General features: G+C 39.4%; 1 protein-coding gene across 3 annotated transcripts in view; it reads left to right on the top strand.

Moving 5' to 3' along the window:
* LOC126254123 (cation-independent mannose-6-phosphate receptor) overlaps positions 1-21,298 on the top strand; it is a 633,915-nt gene that overhangs the window by 334,778 nt on the left and 277,839 nt on the right. For all 3 annotated transcript variants that reach the window (XM_049955284.1, XM_049955287.1, XM_049955285.1), the window contains one exon: positions 2,980-3,135. In XM_049955284.1, the coding sequence (XP_049811241.1) occupies positions 2,980-3,135 (156 nt within the window). The remainder of the gene's footprint in view (positions 1-2,979; positions 3,136-21,298) is intronic.

The raw sequence follows: 21,298 nt of genomic DNA, 5'->3' as shown, positions 1-21,298 counted from the left end.
CCATACTTTTGCCAACAACCTACAGTTCCACTGCAGTCAGTTGGATTTCTTGTCTCTTCAAAGGCAGGGCCACCTGCCAAAAAGAGACTCATCATATAGAAGTCTCAGTGCACAGAATTCTGTTTGGATATGTACATGAACAAACACTCCACTAAGATGAATAACCAATGCCAAATTGCAGAGTTGCAAAGTTCCACAGCATGAGGCATGACCTGTGTACAAGAATAATGCCACCTCATTAATGTCTGAGAGCCTTGTGTGGTAAGAGTTAGGTTAACCAGAGATAAATTGTTTCCTTTTGTGAATGAATAGCTCAGGATGAAATTATTGCAGATACATATATAACATGCAGTAAACGTGGCTTAAGATAAGTGCTCAGCCAAATTTTGAATGACAGAGTGTGTTATCAGCAGCACTGTGCAACAGCTACCTGAACTGCATTACTGTGATAGGTCATAAGGTTCAATTTAGAGTCTTGGCATAAAATGGTAGCCCCACTACATACAAATGTGCTATTGTCTGCCTTCCCACCAGCATTTCCCCTGCTGTAAAATGGAATGAGGGGCCATGCCAACGGTTCTGGATTGTGAGAACTCCCAAATTTTACCTGAAGGAAATTAGATTGCCCAAAATGGTAGTAGTGCATGATAATTAATGAATTCCTGGAACTGTATTCCAATAGGGCAGTACTCGCCTGACTTTTCGAGAAAATTTTCTGTGTTGTAAGTATGCATCTTCCATGATATGTCCATTTGTCAGACAGGCAAGTCCTTTTCCTTTGACAAAAAATAATCAACTGAATGAATTACCCATTTTGTAGATTGAAATTTTCTCATTCAATGACTTTTTCTTTTGGTCTTTCTTCTTGCTTTTCAGATTTTTTTTAGCCCAGTCATGAGTCAAAAAGTTGTGGTAGCTTGCTGAAATACAAGTCTTTCAAGGGCAACAACAATTTATGAGCATTGATCTGTTGAAAACTTGTGATCAGAACCATCAGATTCTTAGCCATATTCCATCTAACTGGGAACCCATTAAACAATTATAACTGTTGTTGTTGTGGTGGTGGTCTTCAGTCCACAAAATGGTTTGATGCAGTGCTCCATGCTACTCTGTCTTGGCAAGCTTCTTCATCTCTAAGTAACTGCTGCAACCTACATCCTTCTGAATCTGCTTTGCGTATTCATCTCTTGGTCTCCCTCTGTGGTTTTTACCTTCCACAGTGCCCCCCAGTACTAAATTGGTGACCCCTTGATGCCTCAGAACGCATCCTACCAACCAATCCCTTCTTCTAGTCAAGTTGTGTCACAAATTCCTCTTCTCCCCAATTCTATTCAGTACCTCCTCATTAGTTATGTGATCTACCCATCTAATCTTCAGCATTCTTTTGTAGCACCACATTTTGAAAGCTTCTATTCTCTTCTTGTCTAAACTATTTATCGTCCATGTTTCACTTCCATACATGGCTACACTCCATACAAATACTTTAAGAAATTACTTCCTGACACTTAAATCTATACTTGATGTTAACAAATTTCTCTTCTACAGAAACGCTTTGCCTGCCATTGCCAATCTACATTTTATATCCTCTCTGCTTCGGCCATCATCAGTTATTATTTTGCTCCCCAAATAGCAAAACTCATATACTACTTTAAGTGTCTCATTTCGTAATCTAATTCCCTCAGTATCACCTGATGTAATTCGACTACATTCCATTATCCTCGTTTTGCTTTTGTTAATGTTCGTCTCATATCGTCCTTTCAAGACATTGTCCATTCTGTTAAACTGCTCTTCCAGGTCCTTTCTTGTCTCTGACAGAATTACAATGTCATTGGCAAACCGCAAAGTTTTTATTTATTCTCCATGGATTTTAATTACTGTAGCTAGTATAATTATGAAACTATGTACTAAATGCCTGAGGCTCCTCTAGTGAAATTAGTATGGTTTCGATTTTCCTGCTTAGTGCAGACTTGACACAGCACAGATACCTAAACACTTGGACAGTCCAAAATACTCATGTTCATACTGCAATCTGGTGTTTTACAAACCATGCTAAATATCACATTTAAAGTCTGCTGCATTAATTATACTTTACTCACTGGAAACTGATAAATTATTAACAAAAGTAAATTCAAAACACTGTGTTTGTATCACTTACCTTCAATTCGCTTTTGGAAAGTATGCGTCCATTTTTCTCTTTCTCATTTACTTATTTTCTGATAATGGTGAAACATAATTTTCATGCATCGTAATGTATTTGGGACAAAAATACGTGTTCTGATTATAACTGAGGTATTCAAGCTTCAGAAATCTTTATTTTTCAAAAATTGCCAACTATGTGCGGTTCATCTGTGAACCAGACAAGTGGGAGCTTGCTGTGGATGTATTGCCATTGTTTTGTTGCTGCTGTTGATTGTCACATTGGTTGCATAAACTGGGCCAGTGAATAGGTTCTGTGTGACCCTTGTTATGTGGTAATGTGGACTGGGGAATTTTCTATCCAAGCTTTGCTTGTGTAGCAGTGCCAATTGAGTAGTGAAATGAAATGTAACGCCTGCAATATGCATCACATCAGTTTTAATATGTAAAGAACAGAGGGATCAGCTGGAGCTGACACCTTTCCCCAGTTCTACTGTTGTACTGCTTTATTTCATGGTTAATATGATAAGAACATTTCCCACAATATGAAGTTATGCCCTTGCAATGTAAGAGTGCTAAGTCTCAGACAGCATGTAACTAAAACTATGTGGATAATATGTTAAAATACCTCCTTCTAAAACAATTACTTTACTGGAAAAAAGACACTAACCCAATGAATGAAGCTTAAATTGTCATTATATATTTAAGAAATACAGCTAGACAAGTAATTTTTTGTGGCAGTTTTTCAAATATATGGACACTATGGATTTACATGCAAGTATTGATTGTTTCTCAACTCCTTTGAAATAATTGTTATATAATACTTTTTTCTCTTGCACATAGGGGCAGCCAGTGTTCTATCAAGTAGAGGACTGTGAATATCAGTTCTCTTGGAGAACTAAAGTGGTATGTGGTTCTCACAACATGCCATCATGTACTTTGGTTGACAAATCTCAGGAATTGGATCTTTTTGACGTTACTCCACAAAGTGAATATGAGGTACAGTATAATTATATTTTATATCTTAAATTATGATTGGTTTGTAATTTGTTTGAAAGTGCTAAACCAGGAAAAATATTGGACATACTGAATGTTCAGTATGAGTATCAACACTTCAAATATGCTACTAAGAAATATAAATTTATTATCTTTGATCTCAATGAATTTTTTCTGATGTGGATTCCAGCGAATTATTAAAGAAAGTCCACCAATAATGTGTGTTCAAAAGTGCTAAACACAAAGTTCAAGTAACCTTTCCTTCAAGGCAGTGTATGAAGGCACACAGTTTTGTGAAGGGAAGTGCAAAAATTTGAGTGTTGTGGACTGCCTTCCTTGTAATCTCATTTGTTACAATAAAATTAATGTTGGACACAGATAGAAAAACCCTTTACGTTTGAATAGGATTGTAACTTTGTACCAACTTACTATTAATTATTTTGCTGATAGCTTGCAAATATTGCCAGTTAGGTACCAATTTTCGTTTAGCACTCAGAGTAAAACTGTATTACAAAATTCCAATTGATATTTTTTCAACATTGTTGTTAACCTTTTGTAACTGCCAATTGACTATGTGTTGCTCTTTCTTTATTTTCTGATTTATTCCACTGCTATTGTCACTTCAGTATATCCCCTACAAAGGTACCACCATACGGCTAACAACTCTTTCCTAAATATGTGTATGTGTTGAGCATCCTCAACCCGCTACAGTACTTCTTCCTCTCCTTAGTTCCTTATGCATACTGAGGAGTGTGTGCTTTTCCACTTGGAGACTCTGGGCAATGGCCATCAAGCCAGGTGGCCGTTTCTCTCGCTGGGTGGGACTCATGGGGAGAGCACTTGACCAGAGTGGGTGGCATTATGAGCTATACCTCGCACAATACCCAACTGCTAGTGGCTGTGGGCTTCTGGGATTGTCTTCATTCAGATGTGAATGGTTGAATGAATACATGTTACAATTATTGAGGCCTGTCTGACAGCAAGATTGACACCAAAGTATTCATCCTCATTTTTGAGGTGAATTGCTCCCTGATAAAGTTAAAATTATGATCAACTGTTGTGATGTAAAGCCACATCTCCTATCCTTGACATGATGCTTTGAATGACGATGCTTTGGGCATATTGCAAGATTCCATTGTGCATGAAACCTCCACAAGTCTTACTCTGAATAGCCATGTGTGTGAATAAGGTAACATAGGAACTAAACAGATCATCTGAACTCGCCTTTTCACTCGAGTTTGCAAGCAAAAGATAACCTTTCTTGGATTGCCTTTGTGAATTGATGTGTAAGACTTTCTCGTATCTTCTCTGTGCAGTGCTCTCATTGGCATTGTCCTGAGCAGCAGATGCTATAGCACACTGAAAGCAACCTGAGCTTCAAGAGTTCTGTTTGTATGTCTATGATTGGATATGCCAGTACCAAATCTACCTTAATTAACAGTTTGGGGTACCATTATGGTATCTGTACATACTATAAAAGTGGATGTGTATATGTTTCACATCTCCTCCTAAACCACTGGATCAATTTTAACCAAACTTGGTACCCATATTTCTTACTGTCAGGCAATAGTCGCTGTGGAGTCAGAATCACCTACCTATCATAGTTCAGGAGATATGATGTGATAAACAATGATATGCGTGAGAAATTGCTACTATATCTGTTCACAACATACTTTACAGACATGATCCACTTGTGCCGTTGAATTTACGTACACAAAAGTATCACTGTACAATACAGTTCAACACTGAGATGGTTGAAAAACTGCTGCATCATGCATGTAGTTTTAATACATTTATTCTTGACTACTAAGACATTCGTACATCAAGTAATCATAAAGGAAATCCGTGACACCACACAGCACTTGCAGCTTTCAGCTGTGAAGCGTGAACAGCTGTAGGTGAAAACAATAGCCATGTATTAAGCTATGATGAGGCGTTTACCAAATCGCCTTGTAGACGCTTGAAGCAGCTGTGCCCAGTGTACAGAAATTTCCCGGTATACTGTACTTATATCCTTGCACATTTACTAATTTCTATTACAACTGTTTCTTAATATCAGAAGTGTTTTCATGAATGCATAAGAATGAAATTATTTTGATATTACTTAATTACTTGGTTTGACACACTTAATTTCATAAAATACTGGAAACGGAGAACATGGTTGACACAGAGCTCAGACCAGGAGTACATTCTAATGCTGACTGACTTTGGTGCAACAAGAATAACTAGCAAACTTTGCACAACATCAGGAGTCATACTTTTGGTAATAGCATGAGTTGGTTGATTTGGGCTAGATGACCAAACAGCGAGTTCATCGGTCCCATCGAATGAGGGAAGGAAATCAGCCATGTCCTTTCAAAGGAAGCACCCCGGCATTTGCCTAGAGCAATCATGGAAAACCTAAATCAGGATGGCCGGATGTGGGTTTGAACCGTTGTCCTACCGAATGTGAGTCCATTATGCTAACTGCTGCACCATCTTGTCGGTGTTGGTAGAGTGTGCACCATAATTTGTTTCTTATTACAGTCAGTGTATTGCATTAGCTTAGTAATAATAAGAACCTTCTTTGACCCTTACGACTACCCCTAGCTTTTATTATGTTAAAAGTGGATTCTAATGACTGTATATGATACAGAAAAAGTAGTAGTTTCGCACCTGAATGTTGAGTGGTCCCAAATGCCTACAATTGCTATCATAAATAAGCTCTCACACCTTGTATGTCTTGTTATATGAGCAATTCATTTTTTGGAGACTGTGGTCAGCTACTTAATGCAAATTGTCTGTGTTCGCAACCTCCATTGTGTCAGTTGTGGATATGATATCCCACCGCCCACTGATCCTCGAAGTATGCTGGCTTAATTTAGAAAAGTAACACTAGGAACGTAAGGTCCCTATTGCCTCCCATGTTTTGAAGAGCAGAAAAATATCCCATCCCAGTGGTAAAAAATTTCCTACTGCTGCGGCCAGACCATCTGCAGTACCTCGTGTACTTACTCCCTCCTTTCACATGGCAAGTAAATTAGCCCATGGGGGCGATAGGCTCACCTCTCGTATGTCATCTGCAGCACCATCTTCAGGGACTTAGACTCGCCGCACCCTTGTGGAGAAGCAGCGTCCTTCTATGGCATCTACAGGTGACAAGGCTTCCTTTAGGGAACTCTCTCTCCAGAAATCTAAGCACCAGCAACCTGACACAAGCCAGTTGCTGAAGGAGCCATGAACTCTGGGTCCCTGTGCTGCTCTATCCACTATTATGAGGATGAACTCTCACAGGAGTCCTGACCCTTTAAAGTAGTTAAGGGGAATAAGAAATCTCAGTAGAAGGCAATTTCAATGATCCTGGATGCAAAGGTTCTTTGTTTCATCCAAGAAACTAGATTAGATTAGATTAGATTAATACTAGTTCCATGGATCACGAATACGATATTTCGTAATGATGTGGAACGAGTCGAATTTTCCAATACATGACATAATTAGGTTAATTTAACAACATACTTAAGTTAATATAACAACTTTATTTTATTGTGTTTTTTGTTTTTCTTTATTTTTTATTTTTTTATTTTTTTTAATATTTTTTGTTTTTTACCTTAATTTATATCTAAAAATTCCTCTATGGAGTAGAAGGAGTTGTCATTCAGAAATTCTTTTAATTTCTTCTTAAATACTTGTTGGTTATCTGTAAGACTTTTGATACTATTTGGTAAGTGACCAAAGACTTTAGTGCCAGTATAATTCACCCCTTTCTGTGCCAAAGTTAGATTTAATCTTGAATAGTGAAGATCATCCTTTATCCTAGTATTGTAGTTATGCCGGCCGCTGGTGGCCGAGCGGTTCTGGCGCTACAGCCTGGAACCGCGCGACCGCTACGGTCGCAGGTTCGAATCCTGCCTCGGGCATGGATGTGTGTGTTGTCCTTAGGTTAGTTAGGTTTAAGTAGTTCTAAGTTCTAGGGGACTTATGACCTCAGCAGTTGAGTCCCATAGTGCTCAGAGCCATTTTTATTGTAGTTATGCACACTGCTATTACTTTTGAATTGGGTTTGGTTGTTAATAACAAATTTCATAAGAGAGTATATATACTGAGAAGCTACTGTGAATATCCCTAGATCCTTAAATAAATGTCTGCAGGATGATCTTGGGTGGACTCCAGCTATTATTCTGATTACACGCTTTTGTGCAATAAATACTTTATTCCTCAGTGATGAATTACCCCAAAATATGATGCCATATGAAAGCAATGAGTGAAAATAGGCGTAGTAAGCTAATTTACTAAGATGTTTATCACCAAAATTTGCAATGACCCTTATTGCATAAGTAGTTGAACTCAAACGTTTCAGCAGATCATCAATGTGTTTCTTCCAATTTAATCTCTCATCAATGGACACACCTAAAAATTTGCATTATTCTACCTTAGCTATATGCTTCTGATTAAGGTCTATATTTATTAATGGCGTCATGCCATTCACTGTACGGAACTGTATGTACTGTGTCTTATCAAAATTCAGTGAGAGTCCGTTTACAAGGAACCACTTAGTAATTTTCTGAAAGACAGTATTGACAATTTCATCAGTTAATTCTTGTTTGTCAGGTGTGATTACTATACTTGTATCATCAGCAAAGAGAACTAACTTTGACTCTTCATGAATATAGAATGGCAAGTCATTAATATATAATAAGAACAACAAAGGACCCAAGACTGACCCTTGTGGAACCCCATTCTTGATAGTTCCCCAGTTTGAGGAATGTGCTGATCTTTGCATGTTACGAGAACTACTTATTTCAACTTTCTGCACTCTTCCAGTTAGGTAGAGTTCAGATCTAATGTTCTACTCTGCTTTTGCAGTTGGGACAGGGCATTTTGGGTTAGAGTGGTTGTTAATGTGGTTTTTGGACCAGAGGGGGAGAGGCCTTTCTGGTCATCACTGTTTTATACTGTTTTTAATTATTACTTTGTGCAGTTAGTCCTTTTTCTGCTGAACCCTAGCTTCGCTTTTTTAAGCCTGTGCCATCTTACAGCACTTTGATAAATCCAAGGATTCCTTATCCTAAATACTAGCCAATAACAATATAACTGTTGAACAGAATTTTATTATTCCTATAAGAGAGTGGGTTCTGTTCCCATCTTTTAACAGTTCACTCTGACAGATCAGTAGTGTATGCAGGAGGGTTGTCTCTCACAACATGCTGAGCCCCTGGGTACTTTAACTGTACCCAAACACCTGCTGACCTAAAAATTTCTCTTCTCTTGGTTTACTATTGTCGATCATACTAGTGTCAATTGTATTTTTCATTTATATCATTATAGATCTCTTCTCTACCTGATCTATGGGAGTATTTTGTCTTGTGTCAGGCCATTGGCTGTCAGACTTGGAGGCAGTACCTGTCACTACAGATGATGCTGGGGAGGGGGTAGAGGTGGGGAGTGCTTGCCTGCTGCCTTCTGGCCCGCAGCCCAGGCTGGCTTTCTCACACAATTACTTATTACTTCTCATCTCTGAGATCAATATGGTGTGTAGTGCCTTGTTTTTACCACTCCCACGTACTACCACAATTCAGGGGAACCTTCCTGTTTAGTCCCTTTATCCCCAACAACTATGAAGGTTTTGTGCCATATTAAGAATATGTACCCTCCCTGTCACCATGTCATAAGATGATTACACCCAAACATTTGATTCTCACTGTTTGAGACACCTGTGTGGAACTGCTGTGACTGTAAGATTGGTTCACCAATACTTTTGCCCTATGTACCACAATTGAAACAGATATTCACAGTGTTATTTCTCTTTACTGTTAAGTAACTGCTCTAGATTCTCACCTTCAAAGCTGTCCTTACTACGTCGTTTAGTAATTTCTGTCTGCATCCAGCAAGTCTTACTTCCAGTTTTAGAAAATAATGTTGCAATAAGTGCAGTTTCCCCATTGAATGATTAAAGCATGATTCGTGTGTGTGTGTGTGTGTGTGTGTGTGTGTGTGTAAAAATGTTGTGATGATGAGTGTGATATCTCTACTCACAGCCTATGGAAGACTTCAGGACTCATGGCCCCCACACAGAAACTAGCTGCAATTATTGTAGTGTCATTGATACATCATTTTCACTTTTCTCTTAAGCAAAAACACTTGCGGCATTGATAATATCCTAATTAAATTATTAAAATACGTTTTTCACATAAGTGAATTGCATTTAGTCACATGTGCAAAATATCACGGGATACATTTCCAGGTAGACTGAAATATGCAATTGACAGAAAAAAATGAGTGAGATATTGATAATTACCAACTAGTCTCACTGCTTACCTCCTTCTCAAAGGTAGTGGAAAAGATTGTATACATGAGAAGAGCAACACGGAAAGGAAAGGCAACCACTCACAGGGAAATAATTGATGTGTGGTGCATAGAAACACTGGCTCTTTCTCAAGTAGAAGTACAGACATCCACCCACAAAACGACACAGACACCCAAATGCACACACCAGTGACCACAGTGAGACTTACTCTTGATAATCAGTAGCAGTTGCCTGGACAGATGGAGATGGGAAGGGGATAGAGAAAGACACGTGAGGTGTGGCGGGGCTAGTGGGATAGTGTGAGGCAGAATTTTCCACAGATAACTCAGCAGCTGCACAATGAAATGGAAGGAGTTAAAGGGTAGAGCATATGAGAGGTATGGTGAGGAAGGGGCAGAAGTGAGAGGAGGAAAGGAGAGGAAGGTGGAAATGAGGAGGGAGGCATGGAAGGAAGAGAGGAATTTTGAGGGGTGGAAAAGAGGGAGAGAAGGTGAGAGGGAAGGCTAGATAAAAAGGGGGAGGGAGGAATACACCAGCTTGGGGGTGGGAGGGGGAGTGGAAGATTGGTAGAAGAAGGCAGCACATGATCTGGATGGGGAAGGAGTGACATGGACAAAAGAGAGAAGGGTGATGCAATGGGCAACAGGTTAGCAGAGGTTTAGGCCAGTGATATGCTGGAGAGAGAATATGCATCTGTGTAGTCCAGAGAAACTAGTGGCAGAAGGGAGCATCCAAATGGCTCATGTAGTGCTCAAGTTTGTGGTTGGCTGGTGGCCTTTCATGCGAGTAGACAGTTGGTTACTTGTCATGCCCACATAGAATGTTGTACAGTAATTGCAGCATAGCTGATATAAAACATGGCTCCTTTCACATGTGGCCAGCTTGTTTCAGGGTAGGACTGGTAGAATGTGGTGTGTGGAGACTGGTCTTGCACCTTGGTCGACTGGTCTTGCACCTTGGTCGAACAAAAAGGAATGACCCATGGGTTACAGGATTGGGAGCAGTATTGGAACTGGGAATGGATAAGGATGTTCTGTAGGTTGGGTGGGCGGCAGAACACAACTTTAGATGGTGTGTGTAGATTTTTGGTCGGATATCCCTTATGTCGGGGCACGACGAGTGATATTCAAAGCCCAGGTGGAGGCTGTGGTTGGCCTTTACAAGGCGGGGTGATCAGAAGATTGCTGGTCAGTGGCTGGTTAACAGGTTTACTGGCGTCATAGAAGGAGATGTTATGGGAAATATGTTTATGGATGATCTGGGTAAGATACTATTTGTCAGTAAAGGCTCTTGTAAGGTTATCAGTATGTTTCAACTGCTTTCCATTGCAGATGTGGTATCCACTGGTGGTAAAGTTGTAGGTAAGATGTGAAATGAGTGACAGCTTTCAATTGGAGGTACTGTGGGTGGATGGTGCACTTGATATGAATAGATGTATTTATGGAGCCATCTGAGAGGTGTAATTCAACATCTGGGAAGGTGGCTCAGTGAGTTGAAGAGGATCAAGTAAAGTGTGGTGCTGCCATGAGTCCACATCATGAAAACGTCATAAGTGAGTGAGCACCAGACAAAGGAATTTAGGTATTAATAGGAGAGGCCCATAAATAAGGTGGCATAGACTGGTGCCATGCCACCAGTACCAACTTTTTTTTAAATGGATGTACCCTTTAAAAGTGAAATAATTGTAAGTTTGGATGTGTTTGGCAAGGAGGATTAAGAAAGAGGAGATGGTGTTGGTATCAGAAGGATATTGGGAAAGGTAATGTTCCGTGTCTGCGAGGCCATTGGTGTGGGAATGTTGGTGTGTAAAGACGTCACCTTCACAGTGACCCACAAGATTCTGGTGGTAATGGGACAGGTGAAAAGATCGTGAGGGAAGTGATTGGTGTCGTGAATGTAGAATGGAGGCTACGGACAGTACTTTAGAGCTGTTGGTCGACAAAGGCAGAGGATTGTTCTGTGGGAGCACTGTACCGAGCCACTGTGGGATGACTGGGAAGTAGAACTGTGCAGTTGGGTTTGTGGAGTTTGGAGAGTCGATAAAAGATAGTTGTGTAAGGGGTTGCTGGTGTGAGTAGGGAGATCGATTCAGGTTTTGGGATGGACCTAAGGCCTTGAGAAGCTTCTGGAAGTCCTGTTTGAATTCTGGAATTTGCTCATGGTTGTAAGGTTAATACACAGAGGTGTTGGAAAGTTGACAGAGACCCACAGCCACATAATCACTACAATTTATGTACACTGTGGTGGAGCCTTGTCTGCAAGTTGGATGATAAGGTGTGGATTGGTTTTCAGGTTATGGGTAGTGGTTTGTTCCATAGGACTGATACTGGACTCACTGGGGAGGGATTTAGGAGAACAAAGTGAGGCCAGATTAAAAGTGAGAAATTTCTGAAAGGTTACCAGAGGACGATTGGATGGAAGGCCAGGAGAACTATGGTTGCAGCGAGGTTGGAAAACTTTTTAACAATACCAACACATTTGCTGTAACACGTGTTGTATGCTCATCCTAAAAAAAAAGTTTGTGTGTGTGTGATGTGTGTGTAAGGAGTGCTGACATGTAAGAAGGGTCCAGAACCTTTTTACCACTTTTAGCAATATCAATGCATTTTCAATAAAGTGTACTACCAAGCTGATGGTACTTTGACAGAAAAAAAGTGGGGGGGGGGGGGGGCAAATATCATTCCTTTTTGTTGGATTTTAATCACAAAATACTTTTTAAAGAGATTATGACATGCATGTAAGGTCCTCAGCCTGAAAGTATTGAATAACATTTATTGTGGAAAGCAACATCTACCATGTAGACTTAAATTTTTGGGTTCAGTTTAACTGAAAAATTTGGATCTTTTATGGAACTTGTAAAAGAATTAGTTAAAAATAGTAAATATTATTTCAGAATTTTAAGATAATAGAGTAACTGACTAGATTACAATATTTTCAAAAGGTAGGTGTAAAGTATCCCACCTCCACCCTTTGGTATTAAATGAGTGAAACAAGGTTTTACATGGGGTTTTGGTTGGCTGTTGTCAGTGGGGTATGTGGTGAATAAATGCTTTAAAAAGTATAGAGACTTCCGCAGGGGCCAGAATTTTGACAGAGAGGTTGACAACAATGTTAAGAGATAGGTATTAAGGAGCAATGTGGGCATAGGACGTGAGTAGTTGGGACAACTTCCTCTGATGGAGCTGGGAATTCCGTTTCAACTGTTGAAAGGCAAGAATTTATATTGCAGTAATAATGTTCAGGACGTTGTGATCACTAAGTACAATGATTTTGAGAGAGGAGTAGAGGCTCTCAAGTATGGTTTAAACTGTCCGCAGCTCATGGTCTAGTGACTAACGTTGCTACCTCCGGATCCTGGGATCCTGGGTTTGATTCCCGGCCAGGTTGGGATTGTCTCTCCCCATGGACTGGGTGTTCGTATTGTCCTCGTCATTCCATCATCATTCATGGATGTGGCTAATTTGGACTGTGTGCAGATTGGGAATTTGTATTGGTGCTGCTGACCATGCAGTTGAGGCCCCCCACAAACCAAACATCATCATAATATGGTTTAAACCGGGATTGTACAGTTATGAAGGACCAGATTGGTGAGGTTGAGGAAGTGATGGAACTGGAAAAGTGAGAGAATGCAGTACATGATCTGGACAGGGAAGGAGTAGTGTGGACAGAAGAGAGAATGGAAAAGGTAAGATGAGGCAGTGGGAAACAGGTAAGCAGAGGTTTAGGCCTGGGGATTGTGAGAGCACAGGATATGCTGGAGAGAGAATTCCCACCAGCATTGTTAAGAGGAAGTTTTGCTGGAAGAGATACTCAAATGGCTCGCATAGTGAAGTAGCTGTTAAAATAATTTTCCTTATTCCAAAGGAAAATACTTAGCCTTCCTTTGAATTAAAAAAGGTTTCTCCATGTAACATTCTTATTTTTAAAGTCTCAAGTCAGCTTATTACAAAATTTGAAAGAAGGATACTGTCAACTAATATTGTCTGTGACTTGTGAAAAGCATTTGAGCATGCAGATCACAGTATTCTCTTAAAGACGCTCAAATATTATGGTATCAGAGATCATCTGGTAACTGGTTTTTGTCGTCTTTAAGGATACAGTATGTTTCATTAATAAATATAGCCAGTGTTTAGCATCTTCAGAATGGGAAACAATCACACCAGTGTCCCACAGAAATCAATATTGGGTTCTTACTTGTGCTTGTTGAATATAAATGATCTGCCATCATATATCCAATAAACTGAAATAGTTCTCTTTGGTTGTGATGAAAGTGTTATAATCAAGCCTATTGGAGAAACTTACGCAATTGAAAATTGTTAACTGGTTCGTCACAAGTAAATGGTCACCGATTAAACACAATGTGTCCAATTGTGTGTTGTACAAGGCCTGACCACACCATTAGAAGTAATGCGTGAAAGTAAATAAATGAGTGAAACAGAATATTTTGTATTGTTTGATGTTCATACTGATAAGAACCTGACCTAGAAGTTGTCTGTTACAGATCTTCTTAAACTCCACAGCTATACAACTTTTGCATTACACATAATACCAGATTTTGGAAATGAAAATTTCAAAAATCGGCTTATGTTTCTTATTTTTCTTAACTAATGTTTTACAGCATCATAATCTGTGAGAACTTGTTATTGAGGAAGACAATATTTTGTTGCTCTGAAGCATGTAATATGGATATTGTATGCTGTCCACCTCAGAACTTTTGAAGGAAGCTCTTTAAACAATTCACCATAACAACAGCAGCTTCACAGTACATGATGTGACTGGATTGATGAGAATGAAATGGGGTATCAAATATATAGGGACAACTGAAAATTTGTGGTTAACTGGGGCTAAAACCATTGTCCTTCACAGACTATTTTCTTCCAATGGTGTGATTCCCATGTACCCCATGAAAATTGATAATGGCAGTGCTCAGAAATTATAAGTGGGAACATGACTGACAATATATGGTTTTTGATATGCAGTAAAACTTCATTAACATGAATCCGAAGGGACCGAAAAATCAGGAGTTCATGTTAAAAAGAGTTCGTGTTAAAAAGAGTTCGTGTTAAGGGGATACGGAATCGGATTTTGGGTTAAAAAATCGAATTTTTTTTTATTGGCGTATTATATTCTGCCATGTTTCCTCTTTAAAATGACGTATCATACATAGCTCTACTACAATTATAACTATTTTATTTTTATATATTTGTGAGATCGGGTATTGCGCTCTTCACAGTGGTATAATGTTCGCTATGTCAAATATCTGGGAGATGGTGACTCTAAAGCATTCAAAGAAGTTTTGGAAAGCAAACCATATGGGAACAGTGTAAATATAAGCAAACTTGAATGTATAGGACATGTGCAGAAGAGAATGGGTGCCAGGCTGAGAAGGTTAAAATCAGTTATGAAAGGGAAAAAACTAGATGATGGGAAAACCTTGGATGGCAGAGGAAGATTGACTGATTCCATAATAGACCACATTCAGAACTGCTATGGCCTTGCAATCAGGCCAAATACAGGCAATCTTGAAGAAATGAGGAGAGCTATATGGGCTTTATATTTCCACACCGCATCCACGGATGAGCATCCACAACATGGTTTGTGCCCCAAAGGTGAAAACAGCTGGTGTAAATACAATAGGGGACTAACAACAGGAGAGAAATACATTCACCACCACAGTCTACCATCAGCCATCATGGCAGAAATAAAGCCCATTTTCAGAGATCTGGCTGACAGAAGTCTTCTGATGAAATGTCTTCACGGAAAAACGCAGAACCCCAACGAGTGCTTGAATAGTGTGATATGGCATCGTCTCCCATTAACAGTGTTTGTCGGAATTAATACACTACATTTTGGTGTGTATGATGCTGTGGCAAGCTTCAATCTTGGAAATATAACTAAATGCCAGGTCCTTCAAAAGTTGGGTATGTGTGTTGGTTCCCGTACGGTACGTGCTATGTTCTTTTTAGATCAGCACAGACTAAGGCATGCTGATAATATAATCAAGACATTAGTGAAAAAAGCAAGACAGGTGCAGAGGGGTGCCAAAAGAAGACTTGAAGATGATTATGAAGACTGTGAAGGGGGTATTAGCTACGGATCAGGAATGTTTTAATCTTCTTTCTCCGTTTCCCGTAAGTTTACTTTTTACTTCATCTAGGAACATTATCTCAGGTACTGGTCAACCTAGAAGTCTGAAATTTTTATGACGTAGTGACATAGGTCCCTATTACATACTGAAACAACGATTATTTAATTACTTGATTTACAAAAGACTTAGGGGTGATAGTCTAGTAAAAAGCGATGGAAAAAATTTACTTAAAAATAAATGTACAATATCTCTGTAAGAAAATACTTTGACAATAAACTGTTGTTTCAGTATTGTTGTAACATATGAATGCACATACAGTAAAATTTTTACCTCTCTGTCTCCAGTAGTTTGTGAGAAAATGTTCCCTATAGTAGGCATATATTAACATTGCGGGGATAGGTGATTCCGTATCCCCTTAAAAAGAGTTCGTGTTAAAAAGAGTTCGTGTTAAGTGAAAAACACAGATTTTAATAAGTATACATGTACTGCAGTACACTAATGTGTAATACACTACACTATCAATCACGTTATTGTAGACTTATAACACTATAAAGTGATTGTATGATTACAAGTACTCACAAATTATGTACGTTACTTTCTTGGAAAAATTTGGTCATGGTTCGCTGACAGTCATGGGAATGATAATATTTTGTAATTTCACAACCAATTGTAATGATAGCATCCATAAACCCAGCAGTGTTGTCGGATGTTGAAGCGAACTGTTCTAAACAGTCCAAGGCTGTAAACATCTCCTAACGGGTAGGTGGAATGGTATCTGTATTCTCTTCCTCTTCACTTTCTTCTGATGACCCTTCTTGCTCCCTCTTCACTTTCTTCTGATGACCCTTCTTGCTCGTTCACAGCTTTTGGCACATCCGATTCCACAGAAGCACATACGGCAACATTGTCGTCTACACTAATGAATTCTTCGAAACTAATCCCAGGGTTCGCAATGTCCTGCAGAACTGTCCATTCATCATGTGAAGTGGCATCTTCAGTGTTGCTATGTCTCTAAGCTCTGTTAAAGCACTTCCCTATATGATGTGACGATACTGAGTTCCAGGCTGCTGCGATGGCTTTTATTGCATAAAGCAGATTCCAATTTGGGGTTGCACTATTGTTTTCAGCAGCATGAATTTCAGCTCTTACAAGTTGCTTACGATAAGCTCTCTTTATGAGAGATATTATGCCTTGGTCCAAAGGCTGAAGGCCGCTTGTGGCGTTGGGTGGAAAAAACTGAACCTTTATGTTGGATAGGTTCAGATCATGATAGTTATGGGCAGTACATCTGTCCAATGTAAGAAGAACATGTCTATTTTGAGCAACCATTCGACTGTCGAAACAAAGAAGCTACTTGCGAAATGTGCCATCAATCCAAGCTTTCTCGTGATGAGAGTAGGTGCAAGGTAAAGTGTCCATATTTATGTTTTTAAAACAAAGTGGTTTCTCGGATTTACCGATAACCCAGGGATGAAACTTCTCACTGCCAGCATTACAGCACAGTACAATAGTCACACGTTGTTTGCTTCGTGCTCCACCGTGACACTTATCACCTTTTATCCCCAGGGTGTGATTTGGAAAAAGATTGTAGAAAAATCCAGTTTCGTCCATGTTAAACACGTCACACGAGGCATACTTTTCCATCAGATGTAATTGAATGTCTCTTTTGGAACCAATACAACTAACCAGCAGAACAATGGAAGTCTTCAATGCCCATATCTTTAGCAGTATCATTTGCTTTTGACTGAGTCACAGGGCCAGTTAAAGGTATGTTGGATGCACATATATGATTGGACCATTCTAGCACTAACATTTCGATGTCTTCATACTTGACGGTACGAAGTCGTTTAGATTTGTTTACAGAACCTGATGCCGCAGCATTAATAATTTTTTCTCGGTTCTTAATATTCGTAGATAAAGTAGATTTAGGTATTCCAAACTGCTCTGCAATTGCTGTTTTCTTGGTACCGTGGTCCACTTCATCTAGAATCTTAAGCTTTAACTGTACATTTAGAGCTGTCTGTTTCCTCTTTGCCATTTTCATGTGCTACGGTACCAGTTGTAACTGTAGTTTTTATTTGATATTCCAACTCAATACGGCTACGACTAACAGAACACCTGTCAAATCTGGCACTGATTATGTTCCTAAATGCTGCTGCACACATTATTGAATGCCTTACAATATACAGCATACGCTGATTGTTGGGGTGATAATCGCGGCTACCGACCTACAATACTACATTCATTTAGGAAAAAAAAAAATTTGCACTTTAGAGTACTCTAAGGTCGGAAGTATGTGTTACAGTGAAATTTAATTACGCTAGGAACTGAAACAGAGTTCGTAATTAGCCTTAACCGATAAAACATACCATAGGAACTAATGTATTCCTGGTGGGACCAATATTATTTTTGCGTCAACCGCAAGTTCGTCGTATGCGAGTTCGTGCTAATGAGGTTATACTGTAATTCTAAATCATTTAGCCACCTATGTACCGTATTTACTCGAATCTAAGCCGCACCCGAAAAATGAGACTCAAAATCAAGGGAAAATTTTTTTTTTCCGAATCTAAGCCGCACCTGAAATTTGAGACTCGAAATTCAAGGGGAGAGAAAAGTTTTAGGCCGCACCTCCAAATTGAAACAAAGTTGGTCCATTGTAATATGAGACACAATTTAGGTCGAATGAATGACGACACAGCTACAGTAGTTTGGTTCAAGTCGTAAGCTTAGCAGTTAAGCTTTACCAGGTAGCCATTGCTATGTGTCAGGCGCTCAGTCCGTATTTATACGGGTACCCTTCCTTTTTCATGTGCTTCGTCTGGTTTGAATTGATTGCTTATTTTTCTTTGATCTGATAAGTGCCGTTCTCTTTGTTATAGGTGTTAAAGTCACTCTAAGCTGAAAATGCATTACTGTACTGTGTCATGCATTGTTTGTCGCATTCTGATAATAAGTGTTTACGACTTGTCGCCGCTCGCGGCATGGCTTGCTATTGTGCATGCTACCGCCGCTTACAATTAAAAAACAAAAGAGAGGAATCGTCTCATTAGCGAAACAATGGCAATAGACTGCTATTTGTTGTTACTTACACTGCTGCTTTCTTCAATAATGATCAACAAGAATGAAATAACAGACTGCGTATGATAGAAGATGCTCTGAACGAGAGTTTAGCTAAAATTTTTCTCCGTTTGAAAATCTTTGCAGACGCCTCTTTAGTACATTACATTCTGCACAGAAATGAGAGTCATCTTAGATTTAAAAATCTAGTCAATTGCCGTGCTTCATTTCTGACTGTACCCTACTAGGCATAGGAATAATATGAATATAAACATGGCATGATATGTATATTCTTCCGTGTTTGCTGTTGTCTCACTCTAGTTTCGTAGTTTATTAGGCAGACAGGATTTAAATGAGATAGCAGCAAACACGAAACAATACATGGCAAAATGTTTATATTCGTATTATTCTTATGGTGAAAAGATGTGATTCACAGTACATAAAAGTTCCTATTAGCAACCAACTCTTCTCACAGGTAGGAAAAAATTCAGAACGTAGAGTTGGCCATATTGACAAACATCCCAAACAGTCTTGCCAGTCGGATTTTCGTAGTACATTGAAATGCTGCTACATTCAAAGATGAACAATCCGGAATTTGTATTTACTTCGATGGATAATGTATGAAAATGCAGTGGTCGAAACTCGGGGTGGAGAAAAAAGCTCATCATCCAACTTTTCTTTTTTTTTAATTCATTTACCGACGCCGAGGTTTTGGCGCCAGTATTTATTTTTGTGCTTGCAAAGCATGCCTGTGTAGGGCTACATATATTCGGCGGCGGAACTTAGTTGTGACGGCACCTACCAACATTTTTCAGAACTTCCGCTTACTTTGCACTCGATTCTAAGCCGCAAGCGGTTTTTTGGATTACAAAAACCGGAAAAAAAGTGTGGCTTAGATTCGAATAAATACGGTAGCTGAGTGGTGGACTGCCATGTTGGGGACTTGGGTTTGATTCTTGTTAGCTACTTAACCAGTCAGTAGTGGATCCAAGGTCAAAAAACCCAACAACGACTGGGAGAGCAGTGTGCTGACCACATGCCTTTCCAGACCGCATTCAGTGATTCTTGTTAGCTACTTAACCAGTCAGTAGTGGATCCAAGGTCAAAAAACCCAACGACGACTGGGAGAGCAGTGTGCTGACCACATGCCTTTCCAGACCGCATTCAGTGATGCCGTTGGCAGAGAGTGATATGAAGGGTGGTTGGGTCCAAGCGTCCCATCCAAGACCAGAACATTAAACTTTTGTAGATGATTTAATCGAGGAACAGTTTGGCATTAGCAGCAGTCATTAGTGAGAGGATATGATACAGTTTTTCAGGAACCATATTGTATCTAGTATAGCAGGAACTCGGAACATAAGGAAGGTAGTTTAGTTGAGTTTAGTTATGTTCCATTGATCATAATTGTGATCATCTCTCTGTGATAGAGAATGAGTTAGTTTTATAATTATAGTACACTTTCTCTGTGGAAAACACACCAATATGCTGACCATTTACATGACAGTTTGAAAATACACACACACACACACACACACACACTTACAATAGAATTTGTATTGACATGCTCCAGGGAAGTGCAGATGAAATCATCCCAATGAGTAATGAATGTCAAACATCAACTTTCAGCGACCAACATATGCTGACATCCACAAGCAAAACTGACTGTAGGTATCGTGTGACATCTTGTAAATGTAGACTGATGCCAGGAAATTTGTGGAACGAAGGAGAAGTGTCTGCAACTGTGAATATGCACGGAAACTAGGGGGTAGCCAACAGACAGCACCATTACCCAGTGTCCTAGAGTTCCCGCTTCCTTTTGAATTGTTTCCATTCATTCTTAACTTTTCTGTCTGAGTCTAGTGCCTGCTTGTAGCAAGTGACCTTCATCTTAGTTAAAGCCTTCATAGCTAATATGAATTTGCGTTGAGCTGTTCTATTTCAAAAGCATTGTAAGCAGCTCTTGAAACGGCATCTTGAGGTAGCCAAATCCAGGACATCATAACGTGATGTGGAGGAAGTAAGGCTAAATAAATCCTCCTAGTGCATTTTTATAAAATACTGCTGACTGCTGGCATGTGATTTTTGGAACTCGTGAAGGACACCCTTGTTCCCCCTCATAAAAGAACATTGAATTTTGGTTTATTCCACTCATGAAATATATTTGCAAACTATTTGATTTGTGTGCAGTGTTCTGCCATGTTGTTGCAGTCTTATTTTCACAAGACATGTAAGAAAGACCCAGGAGTGCATGGACATCCTGCATTTCTGAATCCAGGAAGTCAGTGTACTCACCTGTTTCCACTGTATATTCAGGTTTTGTCACTCTGCCCTTGACAGTGAAATCTTGTTGAGGATGGAAGTTCAAAAGACTTTCTACCACAAATAGCATGTCTTTGACATATTTTTCAGTTTTGATAAGATACAGCTAATTCATCTCTAACTGTACAGAAAGGAACACTACTTGCATAAATATCTGAAGTCCTGACATTAGAAAGACATTTCAGTCAGTTTTTTCTGTTTTGTCCTAATATCAGTCTGCATTGTTATAGCACCTGTTTGTACTTGGTGGTGCAGGTGCTGCTCCAACTTGGAACAACGTCTCATGGAGTAAACACCAAGCCCTCACAGATACCCCAATTCGTAGTGATAATGTGACTCTTGCACAACATTGAAGACACATATGGTCCCTCTGTACACAAGTCACAAGCAAAACATAACACAGTCCTCCAAACAGCTTC

Source organism: Schistocerca nitens, chromosome 1 (assembly GCF_023898315.1).
Source record: "Schistocerca nitens isolate TAMUIC-IGC-003100 chromosome 1, iqSchNite1.1, whole genome shotgun sequence".
Taxonomy (NCBI): Eukaryota; Metazoa; Arthropoda; class Insecta; order Orthoptera; family Acrididae; genus Schistocerca; species Schistocerca nitens.
This window is presented reverse-complemented; position numbering and strand designations above follow the sequence as displayed.